Here is a 19,125-nt window from a genome sequence, read left to right on the forward strand (position 1 = left end):
CAGTATCTTGTAATAACCTATAATGGAAAAGAATCTGAAAAAGAATATATGTATACACATATATACATAACTGAATCACTTTGCTGTACATCTGAAACATTGGAAATCAACAATACTTCAATTAAAAAATCCCCCAAAATGATGTGTGTGTATAATACAAATATTGCATATTTGTTTTATATATATAAATATACAATTTTACAATATATATTTTAGATAGACATTGAGAGAGAGAGAGAGCAATCATCTCTTTTGAGAACTGCAGAGAAAATAAAATTAAGGGTGATAGAAAAAAAAAAGGAAAGAGTTTAACACATTATGTGTCTCCACTTCATCCTGCAACTACAATAGTAGCCAAAGGACATAATGCAAAAAGGACAAATAGAACTTGATGGAGATGCCAAAGAAATATGAGCAACATTTTGGAAGTTCTACAACATATGGACAGGTGTTGACTGGCTTTCCACATGAGAAAAGCTGAAATCTAAATGCCTGCAAGGTGAAGGGAGCCAATAAACAAGCTGATTCATGAAAAAGAACTTGAAAAATTCTCAGGAATTAGAAGTCTAGGGCTCTTCTGAAAATGGGAAAAGGGGTGGGTGTGGGTGAAATCAGGAGAAATCGTTCAATGTCTGTATAATAAACAGCAGGCCAGACAATTGAGAACAAAACTCTGCCTTACAGAAGTCCCAGAAAGAGAGTCAGGAGGAAAATGGAAAAGAAGGGAAAACATCAAAGAAATAATAACATTTTCCAGAGCTGAAGGCCAAGGCTTTCCCCTGCAGAAGGCCCACTGTGTCTCAACACAGTGAATGAAAAAACAGATCAAACCTTAAAGAAAATTTGAGAAAATGTTAAAACATAGAAGGGCATGAGGACAGGATTAGGGGAACAGGGTGGCAGGAAACAGCTTATAAATAAAATTTTGAAATTAGAATGGTATCGCACTTCTCTGCAGCTATACTCGAAGTCTGAAAACAATGGAACACTATCCTCAAAATTCTAGAGCAAATGATTTTCATTCTAGAATTTTACATGCATCTATCAATTCTGTGTGGAGTCTGAAAAATATTATTTTTAAACATTAAAAATACCTCAAAAGTTTACTTTGGATCTTTCTTCAGCAAGCTAATTGAAGGTGTGTTTCAGTAAAATGTCAGACTAAACTACGAAAGAATATCACACAAGTGGGAGGTTGAGGGGATGCTCCAGCATTCAACTCTGGGCTGACAAGAGAATCAGGAAGGACGCATCTCATTTAAAAACCAAAAACTGATTTGGAAAGCCATACGGTTTACAATATTAAAAGGAGTATAAGAACTCTGGTAGAAAGTTTGGTGAAAAATGAGTAAAAGTAATCTAAGCAAATGAAACAAAGAGGAAATATTTCATCTGGGGTGGCGGGAAGAAGTGTGATCCATTTTCCCAATTATAATAATGTAAATAGTTATTACTTAGCTGAAAGTTGTGGTACAGCTCTATTGGGAAGATGACCAGGCAGATGAGTAGGGGTTGCTGGTGAAATAGTGCAGATATTTTAGCTACGGTACTGCAAGAAAAGAAAGCTAAAATCCTCATCTTCCTTTACAGAAAGTCAACAGATACTATCTAAAATTAACAATACCAAGGAAGAGCAGTACACAAATGCTATTTAGACATATGGAGGTAAGAACCAGAAGAAATGAGAGTTTTACATGATTTCCTCTAGAGATGAGGAACTGTCAGGGATGAAGGTATGCTGCTTTTTCTGATACATTTTTTTAAAAATGCCTTTAAAAAATATGGACATCATACATTTCGACAAACATAAAAATAAATAAGTAAATTATAAAGAAAATGTATTATGTAATACATTTATGCCAAAGATATCCTATGGTCTATAAATATTTCTGCATGTTTTATATAAGGTTGATATATCAATATTTCTGGAAACATATTACCTCAATTCAACTCTATAAGCATAGATTATAAGAACCATTTTTCTTCTTACAGTTAATCTTTCTCAGAAAAGTTGGGTGCTCGCCTATTTTAATACTTTAATCCTTCAGGTTTAAAAAGGATCCACCTGAATTAGTGATCTTACCAACAGAAATACATGAGTTAGCTATACTGAGTTCACACATCCGTATTTCTTCAGGATGGGATTTCTGGAGTAATAAGGCCTAAAGGTACTTTAAATCAGCATATTCCAAACCCAGGTGTCAGGACAGTGGGTGTGGTGACAAGGGCCATCAGGCAAGAGAAACGTCGAGTGCACCAATCAGAAGTCTTCTGGGGACACAGAGATCTGTACTGTGCTAGAAAAGTTCATTCTCCATCATTTGTAACTTTTTCTCAAAATGATTTTAATGAATATTTTATTTCAATAATATTATCACTCAGAATGTGAAATGGCCAAGACAGTGAAAAATCTAGTCCAAGTAAAACCCACGCAAGAAGCTATCTCCCTGACTCCTTTTCTTTCTCTCCTGAAATATAGTTTGCTGTTTCCATACCTCTCTATAGTCACTGCCGATGTGTTCTAAGCTGAGGGAATACACAAGATCCTTGCCTCCCACGAAGAGTCTCTCTTGATATTCATCCAGCAGCATTGTCTGGAGATCAAGAAATCCAAAAGGGCTATGGAAGACTGACGTTCTGTTTAGATCCAAGAGCTCTGAAAAACAAAACAAAATGTACACTAAACACAAGAGAAAATATAAATACCTTTATAACACTCTTCTCATGGCTCTATTTTCATACCTATTAATACTGTGCAATTAACATTCATTTTATCATAAATACAAAGTCTTTAAAATTTATTACTCAAAAAGATTAAAAATATATAGTGCATCAACAATACTTAATTGTGTATTTGAAAATTGCTAAGATAGTACATCTTAAAAGTTCGAATCAACAGAAAAATATTCTAACTATGTCAGGTGATGGATATTAACTAAACTTACTGTGGTAAGCATTTCTTGATATGTACATATATCAAATCAATATGTTGTAACCTTACACTAATACAACATTATACATCAACTATAATTCAATAACACTGGAAAAAAATTTTAAATATTTGTTCAGTGTGTAAAAAAAGTACAATGGAAATAAGTTGTGATATGCACAAATTAACATCTTTTATAAGTTTATTAATTGAAAAGCTTTGATTCAACTTAATAGGTAAGGTAAATATCCTACGTTTTTAAATACAGAAAGAATTATTTTTCACAAACTTTAATGTAAAGTGCTACACGGAAAAGTCATTCCATTATGACTTTTATATTTACTTTTCTATGTATAACAAAAATCCCAATTCTACAATAAATATTCCCAAAGCAAGTCCAGTTAATTCCAGATGAACAACAACTCAGAAAAAATGTTTCCACTTGAAACTGGTTTTGAAAGTCATGTCCAAAATCAAATTGTCCAAGAATGGAAACTATCAGTGTTGTTAATGTGGTAGTATTCAGTACAGTGGGAATGACTTTTAAAACTGATGGGGATCTACTTTCTACCACTGTGATTTGGGCTGGTGTTTATGCATTCATCCCTACTTTAGAAATTACAAATTATTTGTTTTAGTTAACAGACATTTAATTTTAGAAAGCCAGAATCTGGCAAACCTCTCATATGTGTGTATTTGTTTGTTTGTTGAAGCTATTTAATTGCATATGGCAGTTCACTACTTAAGGTTGGTAAATGATAATGTGAGAGCCTTTGAGGATGAGAGAGAATTAATACGAAACCCTGCATGTTGAAGATTTCTTAAAGAGGCTCCTTGGAAATATTGACAAGTTAGAAGATAACTTCATTTCCCAAAGGTCAGCTCCTAATGCATCTGACAAAGAAGGTGAAATACTGGTAACTAGAACACTCAAACCCAGACAGCAGTATGAAATATGAAAATCGATAGCACTTTGTCCACTCTTACACTGCCTATTTCTGAGAAAAGAGAAATGAAGTATCTTTTCCCCTCTTTATGAATGTATTAACTTCTATTTGTCTACTCTGAAACTGTTGATGTACAAAGTTTTGTGGAATGGGGCTAAATTTAAACCTTTAGTTAAAACAACCAATTTTGCTAACATCAAATTATCATTTATAAAGGTAAAACTTGTGATACTGAATCATTTGACCATTCACCTAAACAAAGAACTTAAAGTTTTGAGGGACAGATGGAAATAATAATAAGGTGCTTTATTTAGGGAAGATGAAAATAGGAATTTGAGAGATTAGGCGTTCTTGAATCCTGGAAGACAAATTTTTCCCACTCAGTAATTTTGTCAAGGTAGAATCACACTGTTTTCCTTCCTAAATAGGCATTCACAAACAGAGATGTGTATTTTAGGGATTCAATACTATAACAAAAATATAAATCAGAGCTCTCCACTGCCATTGCACTTCGTCTTCACATGTATTCACTTATGGTTTTACAACAGGGCTGCTAAGTGGAGTATTTTCCAGAAAAGGTTCCCCAGTTATTCTAGTATGTTGCTATAATTCCTCAAGCTTTATGCATGGTGAAATCATTATCTGAAAAGATTCAACTGTTCAAAGAATGGTTATACACTAGCTAGAATTAGCAGGTCTCTAAACTACAGACTTACCAAACACAGTACTGTACAAAGCTTAGAAGAATAAGTTGGCTGGAAAATGAGAGAAAGCCAGGAAAGGAATGAAACATGAGGGCGCTACCCTAAAGTGCTGCCACAGTGGAGTAGTCAGTGCCAATTTTTAAAAGTATGAATTGGAAAGAGAGGCAGCTCAACCAGTAAAGGAGGCACTCCATAAATGAATTCCATCTAGGGATGGAATGACCTTGCTTTTTCCCAATGAGTCATTAGGACTTCACTACCTCTGTATATAAATAGAGATACAGACATCAAAACTTCTACTTGTTTTTATGACTTGTCAACTCCTGCAATGCATACTATGCTTACTATAATTTTAAGAGTGTAAAGGTCATCGCTCCTGTTTCTTTGTCAGTAATAGAGACTAACTACTGGCCCATCAGTCTTATTTTCTTCTAATCAAATTTTATTCTGACCCATCTTCCCATCGCTATGACGAAGTCGATCCCACGAGACCACAAAGATGAACTCATGTTCCTGTGGAGATGTAGACTGGAAAATGCAAAGGGAAAGATTTCAACAAATGCAAATTTTTTAACTGTTCATTTCTTACAGCCTTTACATGTATCAATTTTTTTTCACCACAGTAAACAACCACAGTGTAACCGTCTGAATTACCACTGTCCTTTATTTTACTTATGAAGAAACTCAGGTGCCCAGAGAATAAATGATCATCCTACAGCTATATACTATTACAATGAAAAATCACTCAAATTACAAAAAAAAAAAAAATGAGAATTAAAGTACAACAGATGTATATGCCATAATGAAAGTCCTGTAGGCTGAGAATCTGAAGAGCCAGGTTCTGGTCTTGGCTTCGCCATTAATTACCTGAGTAACTATGAACAACCACTTAACCTCTTTAGATTGGTTTCCTCACATGTTAATCACCCTTGTACACTCAAAATGATTAATTCTTTGACTAAGTTGCATTTTTGAAATGGAGGTGATAATACATTGCTGAAAAAACATAAACCCAACCACAGATATTTTACGGCCTTTCAAAGTACAGTGCTGCATCTATATTTTTTGGAATCTTAACAAATGGAGGGAGTGATCAACGAACAAGTCTACGTATCCCACGACCCTTATTTAAGCTTGCCTAAAAGTAGTTAAAATATTCATTTATTACTTTTCATATATTTAAATGATTACAGGGTCAGGGAATACTTTTAGGTTATCAGGAATTTTGGAGCTAATTTATTTTGATTCATTCATACCACCTCAGAGGAAGTTGCTGCCGAGGTATGTTTGGATACATAAAATTGAATATCATGTACATGTCTTAGGTAGTAAGTTAAGAAATTTCATTTCACTTACGAAGACACTTCCTGGGATAATTCCTAACTTATTTTTTTTTAAATATAAGATCCAATAAACAGACTGCAGTTTTCTTTAAACATGTTCCCAATATGAGAGCTGTGCGTTGAATGTTTCTGCAACTCTCCACTTTGACCATCACCACCCAACAGAATAATGCCAACGACTGATTCCTAAGAAGTTCAGGCTCTTCCGTGGAAATTTCAGAATCAAGGTACTAACCACTGTCTGTGACTCTCCCACATCCTCGACTTTAAGTCAGGAAAGGTTAAAAGTACCCATTATGTGTAAATATTTGTGTTTTAGACATATATCTGGAATAATGGACACAGAGGAACATTTTTTAAAGGTTGTGCGTATTTATGCTTTAATACTAACTCTAATTTTCTACTTTTATTTATTTGATTATTTAACTTGCATCTTTCCAAAAAGGATCTGAGATGACTCATACAAATATATTCAGTTGAACAAACAAATATACTGCTAGGGGTGCTAAAATGAAGGGAAATAAAAAACGAAGAAAATAAGATGGGAATGCTGGAATAAATGCTATTAAGTGAAAGTTATTCTCTAATATCCTATACGCTGTTAAAGTGAGTATCAAAATTGACCCCAGGCTTCTTAAAATTCAAATTAAAAGTCACTATAATACAGGAGAAAAACTACATCAATTGCTTAAGAGTACTGCCTGGTGTGATGATCAATTTTAGGTCTCAACTTGACTAGATCAGGGTTGCCCAGATATTTGGCTAAACATCTCATTTAATCATGGGCACTTCCACGAGGTAAGACCTACAACTACCTCCGTTTTCTAATTGCAAAAAGAGAGCTTTTAAGAGATTCAGTGCACAGCTAAGGTTATTTGGTCATTGTTGGTGCCAAAATTTGAATAAGACGTTGACTGGAGAGCTTAGCTATTAATGATCCATGTGAGATGGGGTGTTTATCACCACTGTATACTCACAGAGCTTAGTCATCCCCAATTCTGGTCCCCAGAGATGAAGAGCATCAAGATTGTTTGACTTGTTAAAAGCTTGCTCCTTATAAACAGTGACTCCATAACCTTATATAGAAAACTCCCAATAGAAGCAACTAAGTCTAGTCTATTAAGGGATTATGATGTTTCTGAACTTGAATACATTTTTGCAGAGCTTGATATTAATAATAAAGTAAAACGGAAGGTCTTCCCAATATTCAATAGCTGTGACTGATATAATTCAAAACAATTCAACAGCAAGAACATCAAAAGGAAAATCTAGGTTAATATCAATTTTAATTACCTATCGTATGTATTTAAAAAGCTGTCTCAAATGACTACGGACGTGTTCATGTTGCTTTATTAATTGGTGACATTTTCAGTTTTATACATCTTACTTTAAGAAAACTGAAATGTTTGTAGATAACTTGTGATAGAGTTTCAAAATGATTTGAAACATTTTTTGGTATATACTTAGGCAAACAAAACAAAACAAAACAAAAACCTCAAGCAGGAAGCTTCCCTCCTTCTTTAAGAATATTTCCTCATTTTAGTTTTAGAGCCAGCATTTTAAGTCATAATAGTGGTCTTAGCACCAAATTATAGTCCGTGGACTTGGTGTATTTACCAAGCAATGGCTGACCTATTTATCCCTCTGCACTGCTGCAAGCTGCTTAGATGAAAGAATCAGAAAACATACAGGAAGAGGGAACAAAGAAACTCTAATCTCAGGTAATCTCCAGAAAACACAGTGCAAATAATGGACAGTGCTGACTGCATAAACCGGAGGAAGCTCATCTTGAGTTCTTCCTACTCTAAAAACAACACGAATTACTTGGGGGAGGCAGTGGACAAAGAAACAAGACTAAACTGGGATGCACCAACTCAGGGTTCATCCGGAAATTTTCTCAAGGGGGAACTAATTATTATTGCTAAGCTGCCTGCTAATTATCAGCTGTCAATGAAGGCATACTCAGAGGATTTAGTCATTTCCTCTCATGGTCTTTCTTTTAAAACTGCAAGGGAAATAGTTTTGAAACTCACTGACATCAATATATTATAGAGACAGTTCTCCTCACTTTGTCAAAATATAATTAAATTCCACACATCCATGTACAAGATGGGGGAGGACAGAGTACATATTTTTAAGCTCTCAAACAAAAAATAGATCTCCTAGGGATGGGTGTTTCCTTTTTTGAATGCATACTTCTACCAGTCACCTGCAAAGTAGTGACTTCCTGGGACCCAGGACTTTAAACTTTTTATTATTTTCCAAATCAATTCTTTTATTCAATGTCTTAAAGTTAATTCAACAATAAAATATTGAATCACAGACAAAGTCAGCATTATTAAAGAAAATGAAATGTAGAAATAAAGGTTAGAAATTTCTTCAACTTCTTAACAATTCCAAAGGAAAAGGTTTCTTACTACATGCTTTGATGATTTTGACAGACCTGATCAATACTCACTAATGGCTTGTAATAACGTTGAAACAGAGTGGTAAAGAAATAAGCAATTAACTTTTTTTTAAGTGTAAACAGGGCTTCCTAATTGGTCTTTCCAGCAATGGACTGTGGCCAGCCTTTCAGGCACTTTCTGAACTTTTAGATTTCTACCTTTCTTACAAGTCAAAGGTCCACAACAGGCATTGTGGTGTTCCAACTTTTAATCATAAACTGCTTCCAACAAAAGCAGAAAAAGTTCAAAAGTACACATGAATAGCCTAGGCATTAAACAGCCTTTTACTTCCTTGGTCAAGGAAAATAATAGTGTCAGAATTTTAATATTCCTTATGTTCCTATCTTATATAAATTATCATTATTCCGTGTTATACACGATATTCTGCCTTACAGGTCTCTGAACGAACACAAGGGCACCATGGGACAAAGGTTACACAGAATCACTGTCTATGCATGTACTGTCTATGCATGTACTGTATGTGTGTGAGTGCACATACTTAAATCATTGAACTGAACAAAATCATAGAATATAAAGTGCTACTCCATAAAAGTCAATGATTTAACAATTTTTGATTGCCTCCTAAATATTTAATTACATTTTATTCCAGTGGAGGCCAAAGGAGCAAGTCCTAAGTGAACAGCTTCCGAAGCTGAGCCTGCAGGCCAGAGGGACCCTGACCTGGGACCACCCTGTGTCCTTCATTCAACATTCCTTTGGGGCCTTGTAAACTAGGACATGTTATTCTAAATATAATGGAAAGGCCCTCAAAGGTTTTAAGAGCAAGTACATGACTGGATTTATTTTTAAAATACCAATGGGTTTTGATATGCATAATTGCCAGCAGGGGGCAAAAGTTGAATAAAAGGTATGGGGAAAAAATATATATATATATTATAAGCAGGTGAGGAGAATGATAGTAGTAAAGCATGGTGCACTGTGACGGCAGAGCCCTGAAAGATTAAGTGGAAGAAAGCTAGCCATCAAATTTTACACAATACAGTAAAAGTCTTTTTTAAAATGTAAGCTGTTTAGGATTGGGGTAACAGATTGTAATTCATTTTGATGAAACATTCAATGCATACTGAGATAATCTGCATTAGGTACTAGATCTGGGGTTTCAGAGGGATACTAAAAATCAATGTAATTATGTAAAAATAACACAAATCAGATTTTGGCATTCTTCATTTTATTTCTGTACATCAATTTTAGGTAAGTTTTTTCAGGCTTACATACCGGAGAAAATCAGGCCGGTTTACCTTTTTTTTTTTTTTAAGAAAATATTTTTTATGGTTCAGAACCAGAAAGAATATAAAGATTTACAATGATAGATTCCCTTCCATCTGGCCTCACTCTCCCTGTAGAGTTCTCACTCCTTCACCCTGAAGGGTCAAACCCTGTCTACTTTCTTGGGTATTCCTCCAGAGTTTCTTACACCTACACAACAAATAAGGTAAATATATAGGTCTTTAATACTTTCCTAACTTTTGGTATATAAAAAGAATCATAATATAAGCTCTGTTGTTTACTTTGCTTTTCTTCACTTTATATACTTTAAAAGTCTTCCTGTACCAAAACTCAGAGAGGATACAGTTTGCATGATATCCCACTTTATGAATCAGCTATTGGCAGGCACTGAATTCTTATAAATTTTTGCTATTAAAAACAGCACTACACATGATATCACTTATCTGTGGAATCTAAAAAAAAGGATATAAATGAACTTCTTTACAAAAGAGAAAGACTCACAGACATAGAAAACAAATTTATGTTACCAAAGGGGAAAGTGGGTGGAGGAGGGATAAATTAGGAACTTGGGATTAGCAGATACAAGCTACTATATATAAAACATAAACAACAAGGACCTACTATATAGCACAGGGAACTACATGCAATATCTTGTAATAACCTATAATAGAAAAGAATATGAAAAAGAATATATATATAAATGTATAACTGAATCGCTTTGCTGTACACCTGAAACTAATGCAACACTGTAAATTAACTACACTTCAATTTTTAAAAATGGTTTAAAAAACAGTGCTAACAATGTGTATACATGAATATATGCCAATTCACATATGTGAAAATATATCTGTAATATACATTTTTAGAGTGGAATTACTGGGCCTAAAGAAACATGAGTTCATAATTTTTTACAGATACTGCCAATGTGCCTCCATAGGAATTATATCAGTTTAATATTCTACTACTACATGTGAGAGTGACTGTTGCACATCACCTAAGAGAACAGTATGTTATTAAAATTTAGGATTTTTGCAGATCTGATTGTGGGAATACAAATTAATTTTCTTATTATGGATGAAGTTAAGCATCCTTTCCTATATCTCAGAGTACCTTATTGTCACTTTTTGCCATTTTTCCCTTTATGTCCATTGCCTATTTTTCCACAGGATTAAAGGTGCTTTGTCAACACCTGAATTTAAGAAATGTTTAAACTGTTTTTATGTTTTGTGACATCATGGCTGAAAGATGAAGGAGGCGAGGCTCTTAAATGTAGAAATTTGTGCTTCAACCATGTTAGAAACATATATTTAATGTGTTATAGTTTTGCTTTAGTAAGTAGAGTTAACTCTTGATTATCCAGGGAAATTAACCAGTTTGTCATTAACAGCTCACCAAAAAAAATGTTATAAATCAAGGAACATGCTTGGTCTCCCGGAGGCTGAACTGGGTGTCAACAAACTCCCAGGCACAGCTGTTCAGCTGGGGAGCCCTACGTGGGTCAGGAAAGGTGGAGCCTTGGCCACAGTGGAGGTGCCACCGTTGGGGCAGTGACAGTGGTTTTACAGCCAGAGGCCTTTGTGAGATGTTTTCTCCTCCCTAAGGAGACCATGGTTGATCCAGACATTTTCCTCATCCATCCTCCCCGCCTTCAGGGGCATGTTTCCCAACTGGCCTCTTCAGACTCCAATCCCCTTCAGACTTCCTCTGGATTTTTCCGATAGCTCCATTTTTGAAGATCCCCATTGAATCCATTTTTACTCATTTGGTTTTGCTTTAACAATTATTTCCAGTCACTCATGATTCCCAAATTCACAACCCTTTCTCATACACAGATTAACTAGGAGTTATATTAAGAGGCATAATATTTTTTTAATAATTTACTCACTACTATAAAATATCAGAAATGTTGTGCTTAACATGCAGTTTCCCAAGGCCACTACTGTGGAGGTCAATTTTTACTTATAGTCAGGCTTTTATTGAACACTAGCCAATGAGAAAGTTTCTTTCACATGGAGGGGAAAAATGACTCACTCAAAACTGACCTTTCAACCCTACTCTTCTTAACTTGACTCTGTGTTGATTTCTGGACACTTGTTTACGAGAATTCCAAAATTCGAAATAACAAGTATTCTACAAGATGTTTTAAACGTTCAGTCAGAGCAGAAGTTAACAAAGCCAAGAGTATGTGTGAAATGCCGTAACGTTTTCTATACTGTTAGTCATTTAAAACTTATCGAGAGGAGGGGTGTGAAAGGAAACATGTTTCTAGAAGTCCAACGAAGTGTTCTCAGCATTATCATAGTGTGCTATAGGTTTGATCATCATCTGAACATCTTCCTTTCAAAATATTTTCATATAATCTACGAAATTATCTGTGATAATAAAGCTTTGATTTCATTTAGTTATTTGTTACTTATTTCTTAATGTGAGACATGTATAAACAGCATTCATTTTACAGTAATATCTTAAAAGCCACTTTTTCTGGATTATGTCATTTCACTAAGGATTGGCTCTCATTTAATATTTAAAACTTGAATAATAAAACACAACTGTTCTATACATTTACCCTGTATTCTGTCTTAGAATTGGATTTAAAATAAATGAGCAACAGTACTTCATAATGCATTTCCTCTAACACACACTGAACAATCTTGACTCCCATCACTCAAACTACACCCCACAAAAAACTGCTTTTTGTAAGATACTTTTCATTTTTGAACAAAGTTGGCTAAGGTATACACAATTGTAATTAGCATAATTAGCTGTTAAATTATAAATATATTTCAATATGATCTTGACCCAGAAGTGCTCTATGCTATAAAACTAATACGTTTTATACAGGTTATATGTTTAATTGAAGTTAGGTCATGCTAAGAAGGTGACTAGGTCTATCAGCCACTTTTTCATTTTATAGTTGATCATTTTAAATATTAGACTAATATAACTTGCTAAAACATAGCATAAATTTTAGGGGCTTTTCCCCCCCAGCTTTATTGAGATGAAATGTAATATTGGGTTAGTTCAAGGTATGCAACATAATGATTTGATATACATATATAGTGAAATGATGATCACAATAAGTTTAGTTAATATCCATCATTTCACAGTTATAATTTTTTTTCTTATGACGAGCATTTTTAAGATCTACTCTTATCAACTTGCAAATATACTGATAAAATACGGTACTGTTAACTACAGACACCAGGCTCTACATTACATCCCCATGACTTATTTATCACTGGAAGTTTGTACCTTTTGAACACATTCACCCATTTCCCACACACCTAAATTTTTATGTTTTTGTTGAAATTCTGTACCTTTCTATAACAACTTTATCGATCACTGGTCTATAATGTTTTCTCTGATAAATACTCCATCACATAACAACAAACAAGCAAATTAACTAAAACTGGAATTGAATTTTCACTTCATCATACACTGGTTCAAATATTTGATATCTGAAATTCTTCAAAGTAATATGATACTCAATTTCTTGCCTCCTATATTGACCCCCAAATCTATACTTATTTAGCCAAATGCCTACTTGCCATCTTCTCCTGGACTCTAACAAACTAGCTTTTCCAACTGAGCAAATGAAGAATAACTCGTGATTTCCACCTATAAACCAACTCCTCTCTCAGACTTCCACTCACAGTAAATGGTTCTTTGGATCTCGCCAAAAATCTAGGATTTGTCCTGATTCTCCTTTCCCTGAATGCCATACTATCGGTCCTCAACATCTCACTACAACTACCCAACTAGGCTAGTGAAACGGCTTCCGATTTTCCTGCTTCTACTCTCCCCAACTCTCCCTTCCACCCAATTGGTTTAAAAATAGTAGCCTTTAAAAATATTAACTGCCGGGGGCGGGTGGCAGGGGAGGACCTTCAAGATGGCAGAGGAGTAAGACGTGCAGATCACTTTCCTCCCCACAAATACATCAAAAATACATCTATATGTGGAACAACAGCTACAGAACACCTACTGAACGCTGGCAGTAGACCCCACACTTCCCAAAAGGCAAGAAACTCCCCACGTACCTGGGTAGGGCAAAAGAAAAATGAAAAACCAGAGACAAGAATAGGGACAGGACCTGCACCAGTGGGAGGGAGCTGTGAAGGAGGAAAGGTTTCCACACACTAGGAAGCCCCTTCACTGGTGGAGACGGGGGGTGGGGGGGAAGCTTCAGAGCCACGGAGGAGAGCACAGCAACAGGGGTGCGGAGAGCAAAGCGGAGAGATTCCCGCACAGAGGATCGGTGCCGACCGGCACTCACAAGCCTGAGAGGCTTGTCAGCTCACTCACTGGGGCGGGCGGGGCTGGGAGCTGAGGCTCGGGCTTCTGAGGTAAGACCCCAGGGAGAGGACAGAGGTTGGATTGCATGAAGACCGCCTGAGAGGGTTAGTGCACCACAGCTAGCCAGGAGGGAGTCCAGAAAAAAGTCAGGACCTGCCGAAGAGGCAAGAGATCATTGTTTCGGGGTGTGTGAGGAGAAGGGATTCCTTCCCTGTGTTCCCACAGAAGGCAGAGCACCACCTAAGCGAGCTCCAGAGACAGGCGTGAGCCGCTGCTATCAGTTCAGACCCCAGGGACGGGCTTCAAACACTAATGCTGCTGCTGCAGCCACCAAGAATCCTGTGTGCAAGCGCAGGTCACTATCCACACCCCCCACCCTGCATAGCCTTGCAGCCCACCACTGCCAGGGTCCCGCAATCCAGGGACAACTTCCCCAGGAGAAGACATGGCGTGCCTCAGGTTGCTGCAACGTTATACGGGCCTCTGCCACTGCAGGCTTGCCCCGCATTCCAGTTGTGACTACCGTACCCCTCCCTCCCCCCAGCCTGAGTGAGCAAGAGCACCCTAATCAGCTGCTGCTTTAACCCCCTCCTGTCTGGGTGGGAACAGATTCCTGAGGGTGACCTACACGCAGAGGCGGGGCCAAAACCAAACCTGAACCCCAGGACCTGTGTAAACAAATAAGAGAAAGGGAAATCTCTCCCAGCAGCCTCAGGAGCAGCAGATTAAATCCCCACAATCAACTTGATGTACCCTGAATCCGTGGAATACATGAATAGACAATGAATAGTCCCAAAATTGAGGTGGTGGACTTTGAGAACAACTGCAGACTTGGGTTTGCTGTCTATGACTGATTTGTTTCTCATTTTTATGTTTATCTTAGTTTACTTTTTAGTGCTTCTTATCATTGCTGGATTTGTTTATTGGCATGGTGGCTCTCTTTTTTAATTTTATTTTAATAATTAAAAAAATTACTTTTAATTTTTCCTTTTTTTTTTTAATTTCCCTTTTCTCCTGAGCAGTGTGGCTGACAGGGTCTTGGTGCTCCGGCGTGGTGTCAGGCCTGAGCTTCTGAGGCGGGAGACCCAAGTTTAGGACACTGGACCACCAGAGACCTCCTGGCCCCACGTAATATCAGTCGGCGAGAGCTCTCGCACAGATCTCCGTCTCAACGCTAACACCCAGCTCCACCCAATGGCCAGCAAGCTCCAGTGATGGATGCCCCATGCCAAACAACTAGCAAGACAGGAACACAACCCCACTCATAAGCAGAGAGGCTGCCTAAAATCATAATAAGGTCACAGACAACACGAAACACACCACCAGATGTGGTCCTGCCCCCCAGAAAGACAAGATCCAGCCTCATCCACCAGAACACAGGCACCAGTCCCCTCCATCAGGAAGCCTACACAAGCCACTGAACCAACCTCACCCACTGGGGGAAGACACCAAAACCAAAGAGAAATACGAACCTACAGGCTGCAAAAAGGACACCCCAAACACAGTAAGTTAAACAAAATGTGAAGACAGAGAAATATACAGATGAAGGAGCAGAAATATGCAGATAAAGGAGCAAGGTAAAAACCCACCAGACCAAACAAATGAAGAGGAAATAGGCAGTCTACCTGAAAAAGAATTCAGAGTAATGACAGTAGAGATGAGCCAAAATCTTGGAAAAAGAATGGAGAAAATACAAGAAACGTTTAACAAGGACATAGGAAACTAAAAAGCAAACAAACAATGATGAACAACACAATAAATGAAACCAAATATTCTCCAGAAGGAATCAGTAGCAGAATAACTGAGGCAGAAGAACGGATAAGTGACCTGGAAGATAAAATAGTGGAAATAACTACACAGCAGCAGAATAAAAAGAATGAGAAGAGTTGAGGAGTCTCAGAGACTTCTGGGACAACATTAAATAGACCAACATTTGAATTATAGGCGTCCCAGAAGAAGAGAAAAAGAAAGGGTCTGAGAAAATATTTGAAGAGATTATAGTTGAAAACTTCCCTAACATGGGAAAGGAAATCAAGTCCAGGAAGCGCAGAGAGTCCCATACAGGATAAATCCAACGAGAAACACGTCAAGACACATACTAATCAAACTGTCAAAAATTAAATAAAAAAGAAAAAAAATTAAAAGCAGCAAGGGAAAAGCAACAAATAACATACAAGGGAATCCCCATAAGGTTAAGAGCTGATCTTTCAGCAAAACTCTGCAAGGCAGAAAGGAGTGGTGGGACATATTTAAAATGATGAAAGGGAAAAACCTACAACCAAAATTACCCTACCCAGAAAGGATCTCATTCAGATTCAATGAAGAAATTAAAACTTTTACAGAAAAGCAAAAGTTAAGAGAATTCAGCACCACCAACCCAGCTTTACAACAAATGCTAAAGGAACTTCTCTAGGAAGGAAACAGAAGGGAAGAATAAGATCTACAAAAACAAACCCAAAACAATTAAGAAAATGGTAATAGGAACATACATATCGATAATTACCCTAAATGTAAATGGATTAAATGCTCCAACCAAAAGACACAGACTGGCTGAATAGATACAAAAACAAGACCCGTATATATGCTGTCTACAAGAGACCCACTTCAGATCTAGGGACACATCAGACTGAAAGTGAGGGGATGGAAAAAGATATTCCATGCAAATGGAAATCAAAAGAAAGCTGGAGTAGCTTTCAAAATTCTCATATCAGACAAAATAGACTTTAAAATAAAGACTATTACAAGAGACAAAGAAGGATACTACATAATGATCAAGGGATCAACCCAAGACGAAGATATAACAATTGTAAATATTTATGTACTCAACATAGGAGAACCTCAATTCAGAAGGCAAATGCTAACAGCCATAAAAGAGGAAATCGACAGTGACACGATAATAGTAGGTGACTTTGACACCCCACTTTCACCAATGGACAGATCATCTGAAACGAAAATAAATAAGGAAACAAAAGCTTTAAATGACACATTAGACAAGATGAACTTAATTGATATTTATAGGACGCTCCATCTAAAAACAACAGAATATACTTTCTTTTCAAGTGCTCATGGAACTTTCTCCAGGATAGATCATATCTTGGGTCATAAATCAAGCTTTGGTAAATTTAAGAAAATTAAAATCGTATCTAGTATCTCTTCCAATCACAATGCTGAGACCAGATATCAATTACAGGAAAAGAATTATAAAAAATACAAACACATGGAAGTGAAACATATTTTACTACATAACCAAGAGATCACTGAAGAAATCAAAGAGGATATCAAAAAATACCTAAAAACAAATGACAATGAAAACACAACCACCAATAGGATCTAGAGTCTGAACTCCTGAAACCATTTTTATTAAAGAAAATAGAAAATTCCTCAAAAAAAAAAAAAAAGAAAGAAAGAAAACAGGACCACCCAAACCCTGTGGGATGCAGCAAAACCAGTTCTAAGAGGGAACTTTATAGCAATACAATCCTACCTCAAGAAACAAGAAAAATCTCAAATAAACAACCTAACCTTACACCTAAACCAATAGAGAAAGAAGAACAAAAAACCCCCAAAGTTAGCAGAAGGAAAAAAATCATAAACATCAGATCAGAAATAAATGAAAAAGAAATGAAGGAAACAATAGCAAAGATCAATAAAACTACAATCTTCCTCTTTGAGAAGATAAACAAAAATGATAAACCATTAGCCAGACTCATAAAGAAAAAAGGGGAGAAGACACAAATCAACAGAATTAGAAATAACAAAAGAGAAGTAACAACTGACACTGCCGAAATACAAAGGATCATGAGAGACTACGATAAGCAATTATATGCCAATAAAATGGACAGCAAGGAAGGAATGGACAAATTCTTAAAAAGCACAACCTTCCAAGACTAAACCAAGGAGAAATAGAAAATATAAACAGACCAATCACAAGCACTGATATTAAAATTGTGATTAAAAATCTTCCAACAAACAAAAGCCCAGGACCAGATGGTTTCACAGGCAAATTCTATACAACATTTAGAGAAGAGTTAACACCCATCCTTCTCGAACTCTTCCAAAATATAGTACAGGGAGGAACACTCCCAAACTCAATCTATAAGGCCAGCATCACCCTGATACCAAAACCAGACAAAGATGTCACAAAAAAAGATAAACTATGTTTATCACTGATAAACATAGATGCAAATATCCTCAACAAAATACTAGCAAACAGAATCCAACAACACATTAAAAGGATCATATACCATGATCAAGTGCGGTTTATCTCAGGAATGCAAGGATTCTTCAATATACGCAAATCAATCAATGTGATACACCATATTAACAAACTGAAGGATAAAAACAATATGATCATCTCAATAGATGCAGAAAAAGCTTTCAACAAAATTCAACACCGATTTACGACAAAAACTCTCCAGAAAGTAGGCACAGAGGGAACCTACCTCAATATAATAAAGGCCATGTATGACAAACCCACAGCCAACATCGTTCTCAGTGGTGAAAAACTGAAACCATTTCCTCTAAGATCAGGAACAAGACAAGGTTGCTCACTCTCACCACTATTATTCAACATAGTTATGGAAGTTTTAGCCATGGCAATAAGAGAAGAAAAAGAAATAAAAGGAATCCAAATCGGAAAAGAAGTAAAACTGTCACTATTTGCAGATGACATGATAGTGGACATACAGAATCCTAAAGATGCCACCAGAAAACTACTAGAGCTAATCAATGAATTTGGTAAAGTTGCAGGATACAGCATTAATGCACAGAAATCTCTTGCATTCCTATACACTAATGACGAAAAATCTGAAAGAGAAATTAAGGAAACAATCCCATTCACCACTGCAACAAAAAGAATAAAATACCTAGGAATAAACCTACCTAAGGAGACAAAAGACCTGAACGCAGAAAACTATTAAGACACTGATGAAATAAATTAAAAATGATACAAACAGATGGAGAGATATACCATGTTCTTGGATTGGAAGAATCAACATTGTGAAAATGACTCTACTACCCAAAGCAATCTACAGATTCAACGCAATCCCTATCAAACTACCAATAGCATTTTTCTCAGAACTAGAACAAAAAATCGCACAATTTGTATGGAAACACAAAAGACCCCGAATAACCAAAGCAATCTTAAGAAGGAAAAACGGAGCTGGAGGAATCAGGCTCCCTGACTTCAGACTATACTACAAAGCTACAGTA

The 19,125-nt window shown here is 36.3% G+C and overlaps 1 protein-coding gene across 1 annotated transcript in view; it reads right to left on the reverse strand.

The window, feature by feature from the left end:
* Window positions 1-19,125, reverse strand: part of SEMA3E (semaphorin 3E) — a 266,959-nt gene that overhangs the window by 111,322 nt on the left and 136,512 nt on the right. The window contains exon 2 of the mRNA XM_067746088.1: window positions 2,496-2,656. Coding sequence (XP_067602189.1) covers window positions 2,496-2,656 — 161 coding nt within the window. The remainder of the gene's footprint in view (window positions 1-2,495; window positions 2,657-19,125) is intronic.

Source organism: Pseudorca crassidens, chromosome 8, assembly GCF_039906515.1.
Source record: "Pseudorca crassidens isolate mPseCra1 chromosome 8, mPseCra1.hap1, whole genome shotgun sequence".
NCBI lineage: Eukaryota > Metazoa > Chordata > Mammalia > Artiodactyla > Delphinidae > Pseudorca > Pseudorca crassidens.